We start from the raw sequence: 21,062 nt of genomic DNA, 5'->3' as shown, positions 1-21,062 counted from the left end.
ACAAAATCCCTTTATCTTGAATAGATGTCGAGATGTTTGCGATTGAAAGAGGTGGGATTGGCTGGTTTCAGAAGAAAGATTAGCGAGAAAATGGCCGCCAAAGTTAGGTTATTTCCGTAGCTCACGAGTCCTTGCAAACTGTAAATTTTACATTTTAAGTGCCTTTAATCAACATAATTTTTCCATAAAATCCACACATAAAAGTGTTTCTGAATGGACTCACAAGGTGTTGAGCCAAAAAATAAAAATTCGAAAAAAATTTCCAAACTGTCCGAAAAATGCTGATTTCTTGGATTTCATTATTCTGACGAGTGCCAGATTTCACCATGTCGGGCCACAAAAACTGTTCTCGGATCCTTGGCCCCCAGAGAACTGCATAAACTCTGCATTGATTGCAATCCTACCTTAGGGTGGTCTACTTCTTTTTTTCTGTAGGTCTTTTACGGCGTTCGCAACTATATAAGGTCATATTATGAACGCGAGGGACACATTAACCATGTTCAGTTTGGTAAGAATTGATTTTGATTTTTGGCCTGATGGCACCAAAGCCTACTCTTATCGGTTTTAGGGCCAGCAAGGGATTTTTAACGTGCGCAACTAGCACACAGGACCTCCGAGTGTTTTTTTTTCCTTATCCGAGAACGCTAGGTGTCAGATCTTATCTACCCTAAGGTCAGGGGTGTGGCTGAAAGACAGCAGTAAAAAGGTTAGAGAGTAGCAGTAAAAAGGTTGCAGAAAGAGTCAGGAGCCCAGAAGAGGGGGCAAACAGGGGGGAGGGGTTGAAAGTGGAGACGAAAGCAGACAAAACATGGTTAGAGAGCAGGCAATAAAGTGAAATAAGAAACTTTTTAGTGAAAATAATTTTCCTTCGCTGTCAGGTTTCCAACCCTGAGGGGGGGGGGGGGTCTCTGCATTTTGGAAGCGCTCAAATATTAAAACGTCTTCATTTTGAAGGATTTTAGAAGGCTTACTTTGGCCAACGCAGTGTTATAGCAACAGTACACATTCACACGGCAAACCCCCACCCCCACCCCCACCCCATCCCCACCCTAAAAAAAGAATACGTAGAAACACCACTATTAGTGTGAGAGTCACAGACCATCGGTGAATAACTTCGTTAAGTTTGCTCGGAAAGGTAATGGTATGTGCCACGGGCAAACAATATCATCGGGACATCAAAAGTTCAGTCAACTCGCAGGTCCTTGTTCCGCGCCATTGGCCAAAATAGATGACCGGGGAAAATGTGGGCCAGGTCAGATTTCAATCCTCATCCAATTACGTGCAGATTAATTCATGAACATATCGAATATTCATTTGAAACTGAATACTTTATATTTTCTCAAATATTTTCCCCCTAAAAGGACTACCGTATAAGGAAATGTCTTAACTTTGACATCCGGATCGCATGTTGGTTTTGGGGCTTTTTTCGTGCATACCCAGGTTCGAGCCTCGGTTCGGTGACGTACTTTTTTTTTCCACCCCCTCCTGCCCACCCAGCAGTAATGGGTACCTGACTTCGAGTTAGGGAAGTAAAGGCGGATGGGAAAGGATGGTAGGAACTGGCTACCCTACCACAATATGCCGAAGGCCCAGGAAGTTGCCTCACTAACAAGGCAATCCCCAATGTCCGGATCGGATGCGGTAACAACTTTACTTTTTACCCTGCTATAACTTTGTTTGTTCAGATAAATCAGTATACTAGCTTTGCTTTTGAGCCAAATATAATTTAATTTAAATATTTTTATTCTTCTTAAAACCTTAACTCATGTTTCAAAATTGCCTGGTTAACCAAGTTTTCGATATATCGGCTCGCATATTTATGTCGATAAGACGGGGCATACAGTACAGACGTTTTCAAGAGTCATACAACCAACGCCCGCAAACAAGGAAAACATATCAATGCACCACCACAGCTCGCACAAGAAGCGAAAAAGGCGCAAAGGGTCGTTTTACGTCAGCTGAGAGGGCAATCGTTCCGTCGAGTCACTGAGGTTAAGAGACGGGGGGGGTAGAGTGGGGAGAGGGGAGTCCTCCTTCCTTAATCTATGAGAAGAAACCAAGAAGGTTATGCAGTAAGGTCCTTGGAAGAAACCCGCGCCGTCAAATCTGAGAGGATCTATCAAACCGCGCCGAAACATACACACGGCATTCACGTCCAGTGGCTTTCGACTCCTCCCAGCATAATCCCACAGTGAGTCAAGGCGGCCTTTTGGCGTGTTCGGTTACGTTGAACACAAAAAACGGCCGCACGGGGCAATAAAAGTATTAAAACAGCAACTTGACCTCATGAAAAAGGATCACAACCTAATTATAAAGTTCCACAGGAAATCGATAAGAAGCCGGCACTTGAGGTGAAGTGGATTTAGGACCAAGACAATGCAGTTGATCGGAAATAGAACTTAGAAGTAAAACAGCTGCTGACTTGGACGTTGTCGTGTGTTTTTTGTTGTGGTGTGCACACGTGCGTGTCTGTCGAATGCGTTGTTGTGTGCCTGCCTTGGAGAATTGATACAATATCTATATTCTTTTTTTGTGCGTGTTTGTGTGGGGTTTTGTGTGTGTGTGTGTGTGTGTGTGTGTGTGTGTGTGTGTGTGTGTGTGTGCGTGTATGTGTTTGGGTTTTTTTGTGTGTGTTTTTTAAGGGGGATGTGGAGGTGGGGGGTGGGGGGATGATACATCTATATACATGTATATGCACGTGCATACGTGCAGGCATGTTCCTGTTTCTGGAGTTATTGGATTCATTAAAATTCTTGTTATTTGTCTTGCTTTTGACGAGAAAAATATTTATCCTCCTGTCTTGAATACAGGTTGAGATATTTGCGAGTGAAGGAAATGGGGTTCACCTGGGGTCAAAGGTTAAAATAGCGAGAAAATGCATGAAAATGGTCGCTTAAGTTTGGAAACTTCCAAACCTTAATTAGTGTCCTCGGAAACAAATACTAATAACAATAATAATAAATGGCATTTGTGTAGTGCAAATCCCCACACAACAGCTAGCTCTATGCGCTTCACAATCTATACTATTACCCCAGCAGACCTGAGAGCATTCTGAAATAACCTTCCTGGGAGGCATATAGCGCAAGCAGCCATTTATAGGCGCTAAAACACTAACATACTGACAAGATATTTCACTGTCTATGGCTGGGTACCCATTCCCACCTGGGTGAAGTGAGGAAAATTCGTGTAAAGTGCCTTCCCCGAGGACACAACGTCGAACCCCCGAACCCGCAACCTCACGGTTACGAGTCCGGTAGCCTGACCACTAGGCCTCTGACGCAACGGCAACATTACATTTTTGGGTGCCTTTCATCAACGATTTTCAGTAACAGCCACACAGACATGTTTTTAAATTGATATAAAAGGTGTTGAGCAATGTTTTTTATTTTATTAAAAAAAGTAGGAAAATGTCAATAATTTCTTTTATTTCATTATTTTGACGAGCAGCTGACACCATTACGATGCTGCACAAATTCATGTCCCGAGAGCTGCATCTTTGTTTCTTCAAAGAAGAGGGAATTCGGAAATTTAGCTCGATGAATAAAAACAAGTTTGATAATAAAAATCATCCTTGCTTCTTCGGCTCACGTTGACAAGACAAATAAAAAAACAGCCAGTAATTCTTCCATTACAACGGAGACATGAGGAACAGTTACTGAAGTCATCAGCAAGTGGAAGACTAATGTTGATTTGATATCATTTCATTTCACTGCGCAAAGTGCAATCGTCAACATACTGGTTAGTATATTTTTTAAAAGTGTACGGATATAGTGGTGTCCAAAAGAAACTTTAAAATGTAATCACACAATAATTAATTAACGTGTTATAGGCTTGCACTTCCCGCTCAGGCAGCATATCAATTTAAAGATGAATCATGTCTGCATCATTTGACACATTAATAATTCATCTATGTTAAAAGACGTCCGAGATATGGTCACTCAAATTTGACCTTAAAAAATCAGGCTTGGCAAAATTGTGCGAAATCAGAAACACGCAAAAGAGTGTTCGCGCGTATATTGATGAAGTGCATTGGTGGAATGGACATGTATTGAATATCAAATGAAAAGAGAATATTATTATGTCTGCAATGAACAGCGTCTTCTGATGATATTTTCAAACGGATCTGAGAACAGAGCAGTTACAAAAACCACACAAAACTGGACCTAACATAACATGAGCTTATTAGTATTAATTAGTTTCTGTTAAGGAGCTAATGGTTTCGTGTTGCACGTGGACTGTGTTAGTTAGATTTTGGACATAATCATCTGTCAGTGAGACACAGAGGCTACGAAACTGCTTATGTTTTGGGTGGTCTGGTGTGGGATAAACAGAACCACCCTAATGAAAATCCCTGGAAGGCTTGGTTTAATGGACTACATCGTGCAAGTGCTGGAACGTCATGCCTTACCCTTATTTTCCTCATGGTATCATTCAAGCAGACATCTCTATGCACAGCAAAGAACTTTCTCACAGGTCAAATGCCACAAGATAATTCTTGGAAAACCAAATTAAATCAACGTTGCAGAGGTCACAAATTAATTGCCCGATATGAATCCTACATGTATGTGAGGTCTCATGAAACAGCAGCTGAAGAAACCCAACTCAGACCCTTTGTTCGCAACTCTCTGAAACATTTGGGGCGAAATGACTGATATTTATGTCCAAAATGTGATAGAATTGATGCTCAAAGGGTTCGTGCGCTACACAAAACTAATAGCTCCTTTTTTTTTAATCCAAATTTTACACGGTATTTCTGATTGCTCTGTTTCCGTTTTGTTTGAAACTATCGTGACAAAATGTGAGACAGCGTGGTGGAATCAGGCTCTCGTCAAAATAATCAAAATGACGAAACTTGCGTTTTTCTGCAGGTTTGTGAATTTTTATTTTAAAAGATTTTGTTTTTTGGCTCAACATTTTTCATGTCCATTTAATAACTCATTTCCGTGTGGATTTTTCTGAAAAACGTTGATTAAAGGCTCAAAAAATGTAAATTTTGACTCTTAAGCTAAGGAAATACCTATTCTTTGGCGGCCATTTTCTCACTAATTTTACCTCTGAAAACATGTGACCCCCACCTCCTTCATTCGCAAATATCTTGACTTGTATTCAAGATAAATGGATATTTTTTCATCCAAATAAAGACAAGTGAACAAGCTTTAAGATGATACCAATAACTCTACATGCTCAAAAATTGACGAGAGCCTGATTCCACCACGCTGCCTCACAAATATCAAAATAGAATATTGTTTATTGAAATACAAAATTCTCGACCATTCATTGGATATGTAATGTATGTCCATTCTATCAATACTGATACTCCTCAATACATGCGAGAAGACAATTTTACGTTTCTTTTATTTCGCACAATTTTTCCAAGGATGTCGGTTTTTTTAGCTCAATTTTGAGTGACCATATCTCGGGCGTCTTTTAACATAGATGCATTATTAATGTGCCAGATGGTGCAGAATTTATTTAGCCTCATCAAATTGATATGCTGTATGAGTAGGTAATGCGAGGATATAACACGATGATTTGGTGATTACATTTTCAAGTTTCTTTTGGACGCCACTGTATAAGTGTTTTAATTCTTGCTTTACAGCGGAGACACGTGGAACAGTTACTGGGGCTGTATGCAAGTTTTTAGTTTTAATAAGAGTTCTACGGCACTTGCAACACAATAAGGTCATATAAGTCCCGAAGATTAGATGTGTTACAAGAGAGTAACAAACACAAAATAGAAGGAAGAGAGATCAGGACGATAGATGCTTGATAGAAAAGAAGGAGCAAACCACACCAGAGCACCCGCCAGCCACCTACTTATATGCAAGTGGAACATTAATTGCGATCTGATTTGTCACGTCGCGTCGCCAACGCACCAGTCTTACAAACACGTATATATTCATTGTAACGATATGGGGGAATGGAGAGAAACAGGGGTCGCCGATAGTCCTGACTACATCGTGCTAAATAGAGATGCATACGGCTCACTTTCGACTCTCAGTCAGAGATTTTTGTTTTGTTTTTGTTTTAGTAAGCATTTTACGGAACTTGAAACACAATTAGGTCATATAAGTGTCTTAGATTAGAGGTGTTGCAAGAGAGAAGTAAACACAAAAATGAAGGAGGAGAGAACATAAGGACTGTAGATCTTTGGAAGGAAAGAAGGGGGAAACCACACCATAGCACTCACCAACCACACACTGGAATGTTTAACAATTTAAAAAAGATAATATGATCATACAACATAAGGTACGATTCAGCTTCATTGTTCAGATATCGGCACATTGGTATGGAGTTTCACCACACGCGAGCGTACAAACACAGCCGCACGCGCACACACACACACACACACACACACACACACACACACACACACACACACACACACACACATACACACACACATACATGCATACATACATACACACACACGCATATAGTCTTTCACACATCCTCTCTTCCATAATATGCATACACACATACACTCACAATGTAAGCTTATGCTCATAAACAGACCCATAACACACACACACACACACACACACACACACACACACACACACACACACACACACACACACACACACACACACATATATATATATATATATATATATATATATATATATATATATATATATATATATATAAATGTACAGCTGCTGACATTATTAACAATAACCATGTTTAAGCTATACGGAGTGGTGAAGGAACGTGGGGGGGGGGAGAGGGAGAGAGAGAGAGAGAGAGGGGGAGAGAGAGAGAGAGAGAGAGAGAGAGAGAGAGAGAGAGAGAAAGAGACAGACAGACAGACAGAGAGACAGAGAGAGAGAGAGAGGTGAGCAACTGCAAAATGATAGAAAGGACAGAAGTGAATCAATGAAGAGTAAGCAAGATTGGGTGAAATCTACAACAACGAGCAGCCATAAAAAGGCACCCTCCTTGATCACATTTAACGCTTTGTTTCCTTAATTACTGATGGAATAACCAACACTGACTGAGAGACTACATCTTTTACTCCCGTACTCCAAGCGAGTCGGAGCCAGAAATTAGTAGTACGCAGAGAAATTATTACGTACACATATATCATTATATAAACATGTCCTTCTAAACATCAACCGAAATAATATACACTCCTCAACACGATGTTAGGAATCAAACTAGAAGAAGTCCGAAAAAAGAATCCCGTAACACTTCAGTTCGTTTGATTAACACGTATATCAAAAAGGAAAACAACGGTACTGGAGAGGAAACTGGAAAGCGAGACATTCGTGCCACCATACCCTACATCGTTTGGCTTTAAATGTATACGGGTCCCTTTCCGAAACTCTAAAACGTCCTCACGCAAACCTTAAGTCATTGTTTCACAATAAATCTATTTTTTCCCAAATGAAGAACAACAGAATATGACAGCTGGAAAACTCGAAACCAGCTCCAATACAAAAAGTAGGTGTCGCTCAAGGTGCCTCAATTAATCTCCGATCACACTGAGCGCTGGGGTGTGTAAGGGTCCTGACCGGGCCAGTACATTATCCAGTTCACCGGTGTTTTATGTCCCCTTGGCCCGACAAGGGATACATTCAGGAATCTAGTGTACATAAGAGTTTTGTCTAAATACACCGCAAGCTCTGGGCTTGATTACAAAGCGGTGGACGATAAGTCTGAGGGCGGACGGAGGGGATCTGTGATTTGTGCAAACAAGACGACGGCTTTGTCGAAAAGGGGCCATAGAAATGGCCACCTACTGCTAGAGAGGAACAAATTCAGGTTCAAGTTGGCAGGTCCAAGCTGGTTATGTGGAATCACATAGCCAAGACGACTCTGGGAGAGAGGGGAGGAGAGTGAGAAATGGGTGGGGGTGGGGCGGGGGTGTCAGGCCAATTAGGACATGGGCCATTTGGTAGAGCGTTAACTATGTGTGCGTGTGGGTGAAAAAGTAACACATCAAGGCGATACCGGTCATTTCGTGCTGGGGAAAAGTGAGACCAATTGACAAAAACAGCAGAGGTCCAGTAAAGAAAAAGTCTTTGACATCGAGTCACTCATAGAACTGACAGAGGCTACATCGTTAAGGCACTTGGTACCATGCTCGGGGTAGTGCCAATGACCTTGGTTCAAATTCCCCACTGTGGCGTTATTGAACATGGGTTGTTTGGGAAGTTTTCTAGTTTCTCTGTCAACATAGCTCAGTCCTAACGGGAATGAACTTTAACTTCGGCCTTAGAGCAACTCAACAATGTTAAAAATGAAATTAGTACATGTATAAGCAACAGCATCTTCAGACCCGTCACGGAATGTAAAGACCACAAGGAACGTTGCCGAACCCATTCTGCAATTTTTTGAGCAATTTTTTAGAAACAAGAAAACTTTATGAAACGCGGATAAACAGGTTACATAAACATCAAAGAATGCAATGTTACACCTCAGTCTCAAAGACTGTCATACAGCTAAATAACTACATACATTCTTTTGCTTTTCTTTCATGGGCTCCATATCGCTTCATAATTCTTTCAAAGACAATCATTCAGTTGTCTTTTACTAGTTATACGCCACCCTCTCAGATTAAGGAAATGTTTCAGAGGGTGAAAAAAGCCCTAAAAGTTTTACTCAAATGTTTTAGTGTCTACAAAAAGGGTAGGCTGCACAACACTGACTATCTTAATTGTCTCTGTCTGCGAGTATGTGTGTCTTTGTGCGTGTGTGTCTGTCTGTGTGTCTGACATTGTGTCTTCCTATGTGTGTGCGCGCACTGGAGCACCCTGAGTGCTAAAGTCTTTTATTAACCTTTATGAAGTATTTATCTGAAACAAACTTAAAGTGCATTCTGCATAGATCCTCACCACTCCCTAGATCAAAGAACAGCGATGCCGGGGGAAAAGAGAAGATAGCCAACCTGCGAACAAGGCAAATCCATTTTCCTTTTCTATGGGTCACATACCCTTCTTGATACATGGCGAACTTTTCCAAGACCGGCAAGATAGTGTGGATTTTCATTAATTGGACCTCCAGCCTACATATATGAGGAGAAAGAGCTATACAGAAGGGTCGCTATCTAGCAAAGGGGGCTATCCCGAAAAAAATAGTTTTGAGAAAATCGAAGGTAAAGTTTTTGGACCCTTGTATAGTTTCTTTAAAAGACAAAAAAAGTTCCTCCATAACCAAACAAATATACACACCAATGAAACCAAACTTCTCCTATAGGTAGGGCAATGCCCACTTTTGGTGTAGGTCAAGATTTCTGGAAACCCCTGAAATCTGGGTTAGCCCGCATGTCCTTAAAAACGACCACATAGTCAAACAAAAACATTCCACACCTACGTCTAAACAACAGCGCCACATGAGTGGCACTCACTAGTGGGAGAGTTGTGCCCGCGCTAAAGGAACAGTAAATGCTACATAATGGGTACCGTCCTCCACTCCAGGTTAGCAAGAGGAATATTGATAAACTGGTTCTTTTTCTTTTCAATTGTTTTACCTTTCTTTCTTTCTTTCTTTCTTTCTCACTTTTTTGCTTTCTTTCTTTCTCCCTCCTTCGTTTTTTCTTTCTTTCTTTCTCTCTTTCTTTCTCTCTTTCTTTCTTTCTTTTTTTTCTATTTAGGCATCTTTCTTCCTTCCTTTTCCATTCTTTTTCCTTTCTTTTTCTTTCTTCCTTCTTTCTATTTTTCTATCTTTCCTTCTTTTATTTCTCATTCAATTAATTTGTTCGGGTGGGGCGGGGTAAGAAAATATGAGAAACCAGGGCAATTTAATTGAGTCCGTTATGATCCACAGGGGCACAGGGAAGATGTAAAAGAAGGAAATCATAGCTCAAGAAAGAAGTCCACTGAGGACTTGCTGAGGCAGACTAATAAATCACGCACGTTTACCTCATAAATGTTTATTCCCCTATTGCGTGTATAAAATCAATTTCAAAAATAATTGTTGGGTTTGGTTGGGGTTTGTTTTTTTCAAAACCGTTTGTTTACAGTCCAGCCCCATGAGTATTCTATTAATTCATGCACTTTTTTTTCACCCAAATCTTCTCTTATGAGACTGTTCTATTCAAGTATGCATGAATTCTATCCCCCCACCCCACCCCAATCACCCCAATCATCTATGCTTGTACGATAATTGGTCGCTTTTAAGCACAAGGGGGTTATCCCGAAAAATTCTGTTTTGAGAAAATCGGAGGTAAAGTTTTTGCCCCTTGTTCAATTTCTTTAAAAGACAAGGAGAGTATTCTCTATAACCAAACAAATATACACACCAATGAAACCAAACTTAACCAATAGGTAGGGAAATGCCCACTTTCGGTGTAGATCAAGATTTCTGGAAAACCCCGAACTCTGGGTTAGCCGGCTTGCCCTTAAAAGCGACCATTTATTGTCTCACCATGCTCAGCTTTAGGTTCTTCTTTATCCTCCTCTCTGCCTTTCGTCTGGAAAAGCTGCCAAAATTCCGCGAAGGGTCGAACGTGGAGGCCGTGGATTTGATCTTGAGCCCTCGGCCTTTCAAAGCTAAATCCTGTGGCTGGTCGACAACCACGAAATACCAGTACACACTCTCCTCATCCTTGGAGAGAACTCTGTGTCCATCACTGTAGTAGTCCCAAATCTTTCGTCCTCTCGGCATTTTCTGAGTACGCTTTTTCTACCTCCACGTCACACACAGAGGCGATATACCGTCACTTCAGTTCGAGGTTTGTGCTATTGATTCCACGACTACATCAAACATCTTCGGTCTTGACTTGGCAGATTTATCAAGACTCTCACGTCGCCAATCACTGCTTTCAGAATCAAAGCATTTAAGTCCCATTCCAACGGCCCGAGCGGCATAAACGTCCATTTTGTCCATTAACACTATAATTGCAACCCCAGGCCCAAGCGTTTCTAATGTCCCCAAGATCTATAATGAACTGTCTGGTAATTAAGAGAGAATGTATTCATACATTCAAAAGTCGGCTCAAATAATTTCTGTTTTCAAAGATTAATACATTTTTGTAGACGTATCTAGATTTTCAGTCAGAACATAATGCACTGTTTCTGTCTTGTTACTTTTATTTGTAAAGCGCTCCGAACCTGAGTTCTTTAATCGTAGTTGAGTGTTATTATTATTGGTGGTGGTGGTGGTGGTGGTGGTGGTGATAGTGGTAGAGGTAGGTAGCAAAAGCAGCAGCAGCAGCAGCATGTCACCAAGATTGAGTTCATCGACTGGCAAGCGGAACACGACAATAGCAATCCCGTAAGGCGAATGTATTAATTGATCGGATATTACCGTCCCACTGCTACGGTGTTGTACCCCACGTACCCCAGGTTATAGCTGCTAACAAGCTGAATCGAAACCGCCCGCCTCCTAAATTATACAAACCGTGCCGGTGAGCGCGATACATCATTGCAGCAGAATATTCAGATGAGTGGAGATGGGAGGACATGGGAATAGCGAACGATTTTACCTCCATTGTTGTTCAGTTTTAGTAGAGGTTTTACGGCGCTCGCGACTGCATAAGGTCGTGCGAGCGGCAGAAGATTAGAGGGTAATAAAAGAGAGTAACAAAAATTTAAAAAGAAGAAGGGGAGATAAGGACGATAGATGTTTGATAGGAAAGAAGAAGCAGACCACACCAGAGCACCCGCCAACCACCCACACTCCATTGTTTACTCAACAATGGGTAATCTAACATTGGAACAGTGAGCAACCCCCTGAGCTCAGACATTATTATCTTTTTAAGGTAACGGACACCAACTATTCATATTTGGTCGCTTTTAAGCACAAGGGGGCTATCCCAAAAAAATGCTGTTTTGAGAAAATCCAAGGTAAAGTTTTCGCCTCTAGTTCAGTTTCTTTAAAAAGCAAGGAGGGTTTTCTCTATAACCAAATAAATATACTCATCAAAGAAGCCAAACTTCTCTTATAGGTAGGACAATGCCCACTTTTGGAGTAGGTCAAGATTTCTGGAAACCCCTAAAATCTGGGTTAGCCAGCTTGTCCTTAACACCATTTCCCCCACGACTCTAGGCGGTAGAGCAAGGACACTAAGAATGAAGCATAAATCGAAACAGTAACACACACACACACACCCGCAACGGTCATTTAAAAATCCCCCATCAATGCGTTACCGCTTATCACATATGCATTATTAACGGACGTTTCACCACACGTATAATGTAAAAGGTCTCTGCTGCTTTTTTTTAAATGACTGATTGAGCAGGTGTTCTACGGTCATGTAAGAGCCACTCTCAACTGCAAAGAGAAGCCGTGTTCAGAAGAGACAACTAGATTTTTTGTTTGTTGTTTCGTTTTGGTGTGTTTTTGTCTGCTTGTTCGTTCTTTGCTTGTTGTGTTTTTTTGTCTCAGCCAGGACCTAGTCTTGGCGTGTCTTGTGGTGACAACAGAAAAATGAGTAAAATATTCAACTTAAAGACAAACATTCTTACACACACTAACCATAATTCTATGAAGTTCTAGATACGTAACACCGAAGTTTGATACCTGAGTCTAAGCAATACCTATCCAGAGTTGACACCAACTACATTTATATGTAACAAAGAAATGTATGGTGGAGAAAAAACGACTTGTTATTCTACAATCAGAAATGCTCGCTCTTCCAATGCTGGGTAGCCTATTACACAAGCTCACTATCCCACTATCTCAGGGTCACAAAGTGCTGTCTAACATTTTAGGCCGTTTTGGGTTGCTAAGATCATGAGGTTAAAAACTAAAATAATGTTCTCTCTGCTCTATAAGAATCGCAAGGTTGGTCGGAGTCGTTACCAAGATATTCAAAGAGCTGCATTCGAATAAAACTTAATATAATGTGGAACTCAAAATTTTTAATATCTATTTTCGAAAAAGTGAGTAGTGAGCAGATAAAACTGTATTATTCTGAGGTAGCGATTCCAAAGCTGTGCCACGGAGACACTCGATGAAATAATTTACAAACTCTCACGCGTACATCCAGGGGCGGGCAAACTGTCCGGATCGGGAGCCACTTCTTTGGTTTATAAAATATGAGCTTTAAATAAATTGTGTGTCTATGATAAAATTATTAAAATTAAAAAGATTCAGCAAAAAAATTATTTTGCTCTAACTTTAAAATCTAAAATTAATTTTTTTGCTATAGTATTTCGGCAAACGTGATCCTTTTTTTTTAGAAAATTGAACTGATTTTCATTTTGATTTTTAAGTTATCCGACTATTTTGACCACCCCTGTCCTATCATTACACCACAGGCGCCAGTATCGAGGCTCTTAGGCTACTATCTCTTGAACTGCACAAGAACATGCTGCCAAGAAATGAACTACCGAAAACTGTAGGGACTCAAATAAATTAAGTGGGTGGTTGGCGGGCGCTCTGGTGTGGTTTGCTTCTTCTTTCCTATCAAACATCTATCGTCTTTATCTCCACTCCATCTTTTTGTGTTTGTTACTCTCTTGTAACACCTCTCTTCGGCACTTATATGTCATTATTGTGTAGCAAGTGCCGTAAAACTCTTACTAAAACTAAAAACTAAAATAAATTAAAGATTCAACAAATATGAAATCGTAAAGACTTCATGCCATCGGTCTTGTTTCGAGAGGAACAGCAATAAATGTAATAATAATTATTATGCTTAAACCTTCATCGCCACAAAGCAGGTCATTTAAGGGGCGGGCTGCTTCGGAGTCGACCCTTCGAGTTAGGCAGAACGTGGACTGAGTTGTGTACGACATCCAATATGGAAGGTAGAAATACTCGATAGAATTAGGGGAATCAAACTCACGTCTTTCTGCGAGAAACGGCGAACAGTCTAATCACTACAGAGTAGACGTCATTCTACGCGTGTGTAATTTCAAAGATGAGAATACCAAATTTTAAGGCTAAGGTCTTAAAAAGAAATGCTGTGGCCTCCAAAATGAGATAAAACCAGTAGAGGTTCTCTTTGCGTGTGGAGGTGTAGAGACTGAAAACTCAGAAAGACAGTGACTAAATTTCGCAAGGAACAGTCATAGTGCTAACGGAAAAGTTAAAAAGAAGCAGAAGGAGAAGACATTACCACAGTTTTCACCAAACGATCTGCTATTCAACATGGTTACGCAATGAATCAAAGTCCACCATCAAGAATCAAACCTGCACATCTTGCATACTCGGAATATCAACGGCAGAAAGAAAACAGATTCGGCATGACGCAGCCTCAATAATAGTGCACACGAAATGCTTTTCGGCACTCAGCAGCTTTCTTTTTTGAAGATGAAATAGAAACATTCATAGGAATCAAAGCGGTTGAACGCCGTGAAGATAGTTACAACACCCGACGACACATGCGAAGTGTGGAACTTCATTAGCATCAGGTACGCTTGAATAACCGTCAATTAGTCCAAACCATCCGCAGTAACCAAAACAATAACCATTAAAAAATAATATTATTACAAACTTGCAAACTTGCAACAGACTATTGTGATCTTTATTCTGGGCTCACGCTTTTTGTTTCACGTCACTGCCTATTTTTGGCGGGTTACTTCCGGTGAAACGCTGAGCGCTTCTAGGGTTAAAGCTGCCAAAAGATGCGAATAGAACAACTGGGTCTTAAATCCTAGACAGGTGGACCACAAAGACAATTAGTTATTGCAATTGGGAACACAACTCGAACAAAATATTTCATAACACTGGTTTAAAGTCCAGCTAGGAGACGGGCCTTACTTGCTGGCTTTACGGGTGTCAGAGCTGGAATCACGGCACTATATGACTATAGGAACAAGGGCAGGAGGGAAGCGTCGCCCCATCATAAGGCAGCCAACAACCACTTTTGCATATCGATCACAGCGAAACAAAAACTGCGGCGGGCGGTAGAACTAAAGCAACAGACTGCCAATAAATAGCACAACTGACACTAATTAGCGCGTAAACGGGAACGATAAGCCGGACAAGGGAACCGTGTTTGGTTTGACAGATAAGAAAATAACGGAATGTCCTCGCCCTCCTCCTCCTCCTCCTCCTCCTCCTCATTCCCTTGCTCTTCTTCTTTGAGATATTCGTCTGTTTTGTCCTCCTCCTTCTCACACCTCTTCTTCTTCCTTTTTTTCTTCTTCTTTTTCTTCTTTTTCTTCTTCTTCTTCTTCTTCTTCTTCTTCTTTTTCTTCTTCTTCTTCTTCTTCTTCTTCTTCTTCTTCTTCTTCTTCTTCTTCTTCGAAATAACAAAATCTATTTCTCACAACGTCGATAAAGCAAGTCATCTTATGTACTGTGTAGGGTGAATTATGACAAGACAAAAATGAAATCGGACAACTTGCACTACTAAACATCGTAAACATATGGCCAGAATACTGTGCTTCATTTTTTCAAATTCTTTAGGCCTATCTACTTTTTTATTTGCTTTGTCATCATTAAGTTCAAGGTATCTCAAACTCACAGCACAGAACTCAATATAACTATTTCCTGTACATTATCCAAAATACATTTAAATGTCGTTCATGAAGTAATTAAAAGTATTAATTACATAGAGCATGTTCAGTAGAGAAAAAAACAGTTTCATTCTTTTTCAACAATTGTATCCACATTAAGTAGCTTTTCTTGATTTTTTCAACATTTAGAGTTTGAATTTCAACAAAACATTTCTTGAACATAATATAATATGCAACCGATACTGCAAATTAAAAAACTGCAATTTGGTAAAGTAACCCCCAAAAAAATCAAAATTTTGGGCTTCGTATTAAAAAAAATATCTGAACAGTTGACCGAGATTAACCTTCTTAGCGAACACTTTAAATTGATCTCTGACAAATGCAACTGAGAGAGAGACAGAGGGAGAGAGAGAGAGAGAGAGAGAGAGAGAGAGAGAGAGAGAGAGAGAGAGAGAGAGACAGAGAGAGACAGAGAGAAAGAGAGAGACAGACAGACAGACAGACAGACAGACAGACAGACAGACAGACAGACAGACAGACAGACAGACAGACAGACAGACAGACAAAAATAGAAAAAGGGAGATGGAGAGAAAGACAAGAGAGGGAGAGTGGGGGAGGGAGATGTGATCGAGAAAGAGGGAAGGAGAAAGTGAGAGATGGAAATAGATTTGGTGGCCGGGGGGGGGGGGGGGTGAATGTACACATATTTAAAGCGCACTTCAAAAATTTCATCCGTCGGCAACCTAAGGTTTCAATATAAGCCTAACACAGTATCCAATCCGACGAAACAGTTCGAATCAATGGCTCACAGTTTTGTACCGAAAAACGCAAGCATACACTTCACAATTTCCGAGCAAAGACGTGTTTCCGAGATCTTATAGCACAACTCGTCGACATCAAAACGTGACTTCCGGGTGTCGTACAGACGGTGTCTATCGCGCCGAAGACAGACAAGCAAAGACCCCTTGTGGTCGGGGGCGCAATAACCTACGACACTGAAGAGTGAGGGGAAGAGTGAGGGGAAGAGTGAGGGGGAGAGTGAGGGGAAGAGTGAGGGGGAGATGATGGAGGACGAAGGGAAGGGGAGGAGGAAAAGGAGGCAGCGGGTTAGGTTACGAGCAACAAATTCCATACATCCATACATCTCCCTACAGACATTTTCGCAAAATCTGTCCGAAAGTGAATTCTGCACTGCACTTTTTGTCCTGACGGATGGGACGAAAACGTCTCACGTCCTTTGTGAAAGTTTAAAATGTGAAAGTGCAAGAGAGAAATACTTATCAGGTGATCCTTCAGACTATCTAACACTAACAGCAGTTACGTACTTCAGTCTTATTTACTGCAAGTGCATTAATTCAGCTTACGAAGTTTGTATACTTTGTCGAAAGACAAAGTGCGAGGAAGAGCGTGAGTGTGTGTGTGTTGGGGGAGGGGGGTACATGATTACTAATACGCAACATGTCGACAATCTACAGCATCAACCCAATTAAGCCATCTGAGAGTACTGGAAACTGTGACTTTTCCACAAGTACGCACACTGATAACATTACAAACCCAGTCACTAGCTGAAACCGACATTTATGTGTACTTTCTAATCAATTACTATCCCAGCAAGGTTGCCAAATTAATCATTCTCCTCCTCCTCCAATTCTTCCTCCTCCCATTCTTTCCTCATCCTGCTCCTTTTCCTCTCCCTGCTCCCCCCCCCCCCCCCGCCCCCACACACTCCTGTTTCTTCTTGATCTTATTCTTATTCTTGTTCCTCCTCTTCTTCGTCGCCGTCAAGTAAGGATTTTACAACTGTTCAAACTCGCACCAGGGAACGATTTAGGTTGTGTGACTCCTCAAAAGGTCAGGGCGCTTTTGGGTATGTGTGTGTGGGTGTGTGTGTGTGTGTGTGTGTGTGTGTGTGTGAGAGAGGGGGGGGGGGGGGGGCGAAGAGAGAGATGAGTCCAGATCGGCAACCGGCATCAACAAGCGACAGGTGCTTTTGTCGAGCCGATTGTTATCCTATCGATCCGCACCTCCGGGGAGGGCACCCGCAAAACAAACGGACAATTTTGGAAGCTGCCGAGAAAGGGAGGACAGAAAGCACTTAACCCGTAGCCCCCAAAGCTCCACCACTCCAAGGAGTTTACACACACCTAAACTCTTTGCCCCACTCCCATCTCTCTCCACCATCGCCCCAAAAGTCGTGTGAACCCGCTATTGTACTTCGAGCATACCGCGTCTGTCTAATGGCACAGGCATAATTTATATGGCATCGTGGTAAAATCGGGCGCTCATCAAAAAATGAAATTGAAGAAACAGATATTTTTCCCACCTTTTGGCAATTTTTTCGTCCTTTTGAGAAACACGTTTTGGTGTGGATAGTACTGGAAATGGTTGATCAAAGGCACTGAAAATGTTGTTGTTTTTTATTTGCCGTCTCCAAGGAGTGTCAAGCCTTGGAAGTCACTAAAGTTTAGTGTCCATTTTCTCGCTAATTTTATCTCGGACGCGGGGGGACCCCCATTTACTTCAATCGAAAATAACTGGACTTTTATTGTGAAAGAAAACGTGAGTATGTGAGTGTGCGTGTTTACGTGTGTGTGTATGTGTGTGCGTGCGCATGTGTGTGTGTGTGTGTGTGTGTGTGTGTGTGTGTGTGTGTGTGTGTGTGTGTGTGTGCGCGCGCGGGCGCGCGCGTATAAGCGTATGCATAATATACATTATTATGTTTGCATGAATGACAGTGCTTGTGTGAATATGAGCATGAATGTGAGGGTGTGTACATATGTGTGTATGTGCATGTGTGTGGTTGTGTGTGTGTGCGTGTGTGTGCGTATGTGTGTGTGAGTGTGCGTGAGTGAGTGTTAATTTGTCTGCTCATCTGTCTGTCAGTCTTTTGGGGTAGCTTGCGACTGATTCTAGAAAATCGTGTACAAGCAACACAGATTCTACAGATTCTCTTAGTCCCCAAGCAGGGCAAATACATAGGACATTATATGTGAGGCAGCGTGGTGGAATCAGGCTCTCGTCAATTTTTGGGCATGTAGAGTTATTGGTATCACCGTAAAGCTTGTTCACTTGTCTTTATTTGGATGAAAAAAATATCCATTTATCTTGAATACAAGTCGAGATATTTGCGAAAGAAGGAGGTGGGGGTCACTTGTTTTCAGAAGTAAAATTAGTGAGAAAATGGCCGCCAAAGATTAGTTATTTCCTTAGCTTAATAGTCCGTAGTAACTGAAAATTTACATTTTTTGTGCCTTTATTCAATGTTTTTCAGAAAAATCCACACAGACAGGAGTTCTTTAATGGGCATGAAAGGTTTTGAGCCAAAAAACAAAAATTTGATAAAAATTCACAAACCTGCGGAAAAAAGCAAGTTCCTTCACTTTGATTATTTTGACGAGTGCCTGATTCCACCACGCTGCCTCACATATTGTTCCGGAGGACAGCAAAGAAATCGATCGGCTTTCTCTTACACTAGCGAGTATGCCAAGTCTCCAAGTAGAACAAAACCGTCAGCGAAGATCAAGCAAACCAAAGGCAAGTAACACAAAGGAGCACTAGACTTCGCTGAGCATGTTTCTTGATATCTTTCTTTTTCTTTTTTTTTTTGGGGGGGGGGGAGATAATTGTTTTACGGCACTCGCAACTATATAAAGTCTGTCATATAGCACACCAAACATTTTCAATTGGTTGGAAATTTTGAATTTTGCCCGGGTGGCGGCCGAAGCATACTCTTATCGATTTTGGACCACCAAGGGATCTTTATCGTGTTTTCGCTCTTGTCCAAGAAGGCTAGGTGAAGCTCTTTCCTACCAGAAGATCAGGGGTGTGGCTGAAAGACAGCAGTGAGAAGGAGCCAAAGAGTAGCAGTAGAAAGGCTGCAGAAAGAATCAGGAGCCCAGTGGAGAGGGCAAAGGAGGTGAGGGGGTGGGGGAAGAAAGTGGAGACGAAAGCAGACGACAGAATATAGCAGGAGAGAAGGAAAGAGGGTGAAAGGAGACAAATTTAGAGAAGAAAATTTTTCCGTCGCTACCCGGATTCCATCCCGGAACCTTTGAATGATAGGCAAACACCTTAACCTCTAGGTCGCAAGAGCCCCCTTCTAGATATCTCTCCACCTCTACTAATGAAGTGTTTTTGTTTCCCTCTCAGAAGACAACGTGTTCCATCCCACCTACTCCAGAATCAGATTTAAGAAGAGCCAGAGAAGGAAAAATCCTAAGAATTCCACCTACCACAAAGGCAAAAACAGGTACATCAACACAGACCTTATTTCGCATATATCAGGAACACTCCCCTACCCCTCACCCCAAATACCCTCCTTCAAATCAGGACAAAAATTCCATATGTGAGGCAGCGTGGTGGAATCAGGCTCTCGTCAAAATAATCAAAGTGAAGAAACTTGCATTTTTCTGCAGATTTATGAATTTTTATCAAATTTTTGTTTATTGGCTCAACACCTTTCATGCCCATTAAAGAACTCATTTCTGAAAGGATTTTTCTTAAAAACGTTGATTAAAGGGACAACAAATGTAAAATTTTCGTTACCACGGACTCTTAAGCTAAGAAAATAACTAATCTTTGGTGGCCATTTTCTCACTAATTTTACCTCTGAAAACAGGTGACCCCCACCTCCATCATTCGCAAATATCTCGACTAGCATTCAAGATAAATGGATATTTTTTCCATCCAAATAAAGACGAGTGAACAAGCTTTACGGTGATACCAATAACTCTACATGCCCAAAAATTGACGAGAGCCTGATTCCACCACGCTGCCTCACATATACAGTCAAAATTATCAAGACAGCCACCAACTCCAAAAGTGGTTGTCCTAGACAGGTGGGCACTTTGGACAATGTCATTATGAAATTTTAAAAATGCAAGGGGTAAAATAGGAAGTTGCTGTTTGTACATGTGATCATCTTAGACAGGTGATCGATAGAGTTGTAGGTTAGACAGAATATGGAATCCAAAAAGATTAAAATCTCCTGTTATGGCCTGTGAGAGCTCCTGAAGTATGAGTTTCACTCACCTCCACAGCATCCCGCATGTCAAACTCCTGCTGAGTCACGCCTGGATGCTCTACGCCTCCCTGCTGTTGACTGTGCACAGCCATGATGATTGACTCCTCGTACATTTCCTGCACAAATCAAAGAAATGAGAAGGTTCTAGAGATCCATTCAATGATCATAAAGAAGTTGAACTGCGTTGAAAACGTTTGGGTTTACTTTGATCACAGCTTCTTATGATATGAACAACTCTCAATATAATATAAACTGTTGGGTTTTGCATCTGAAACTTTGCTGGATAATAGGACAGTAGACCACTTACAAAGTTTCTGCGTAATTTAATTCACCATAAAAAACATTAATTGTTTTCATTTTTATGGAAATGCAATTTCAGCTCTCTCCCTTATTTGTGATGTAATAGACAGCCAATTCCTCTGATATCTAAAATGATCCCAGTATGGTTTGGCAACACAGCATACTATTTAGAGGTACTTTGATATTTAACCATTACTTTCAGAGCTCGAATACAAGTATCTTTCCACAGCTAGTCACAAAAACAAAGGCATGGATAGAGGTCAGCTTTTCGGGGGGGTAAAAGAGATTTGGGGTTCTAAGGTACCTAATGAGATTATTAAAATCTTGAACACTTTGAAGGCTAAAGAAGGTGTAAAGGGATAGGGAGGGGGGAGGGGGATGGG

The 21,062-nt window shown here is 41.2% G+C and overlaps 1 protein-coding gene across 1 annotated transcript in view; it reads right to left on the bottom strand.

The window, feature by feature from the left end:
• Positions 1–21,062, bottom strand: part of LOC101864511 (titin homolog) — a gene marked incomplete in the record, with an annotated part of 108,366 nt that overhangs the window by 78,230 nt on the left and 9,074 nt on the right. The window contains 1 exon segment of the mRNA XM_035968182.1: positions 20,388–20,495. Within this exon segment, the coding sequence (XP_035824075.1) occupies positions 20,388–20,495 (108 nt within the window).

Source organism: Aplysia californica, unplaced genomic scaffold (assembly GCF_000002075.1).
Source record: "Aplysia californica isolate F4 #8 unplaced genomic scaffold, AplCal3.0 scaffold00044, whole genome shotgun sequence".
Classification (NCBI taxonomy): Eukaryota; Metazoa; Mollusca; class Gastropoda; order Aplysiida; family Aplysiidae; genus Aplysia; species Aplysia californica.
This window is presented reverse-complemented; position numbering and strand designations above follow the sequence as displayed.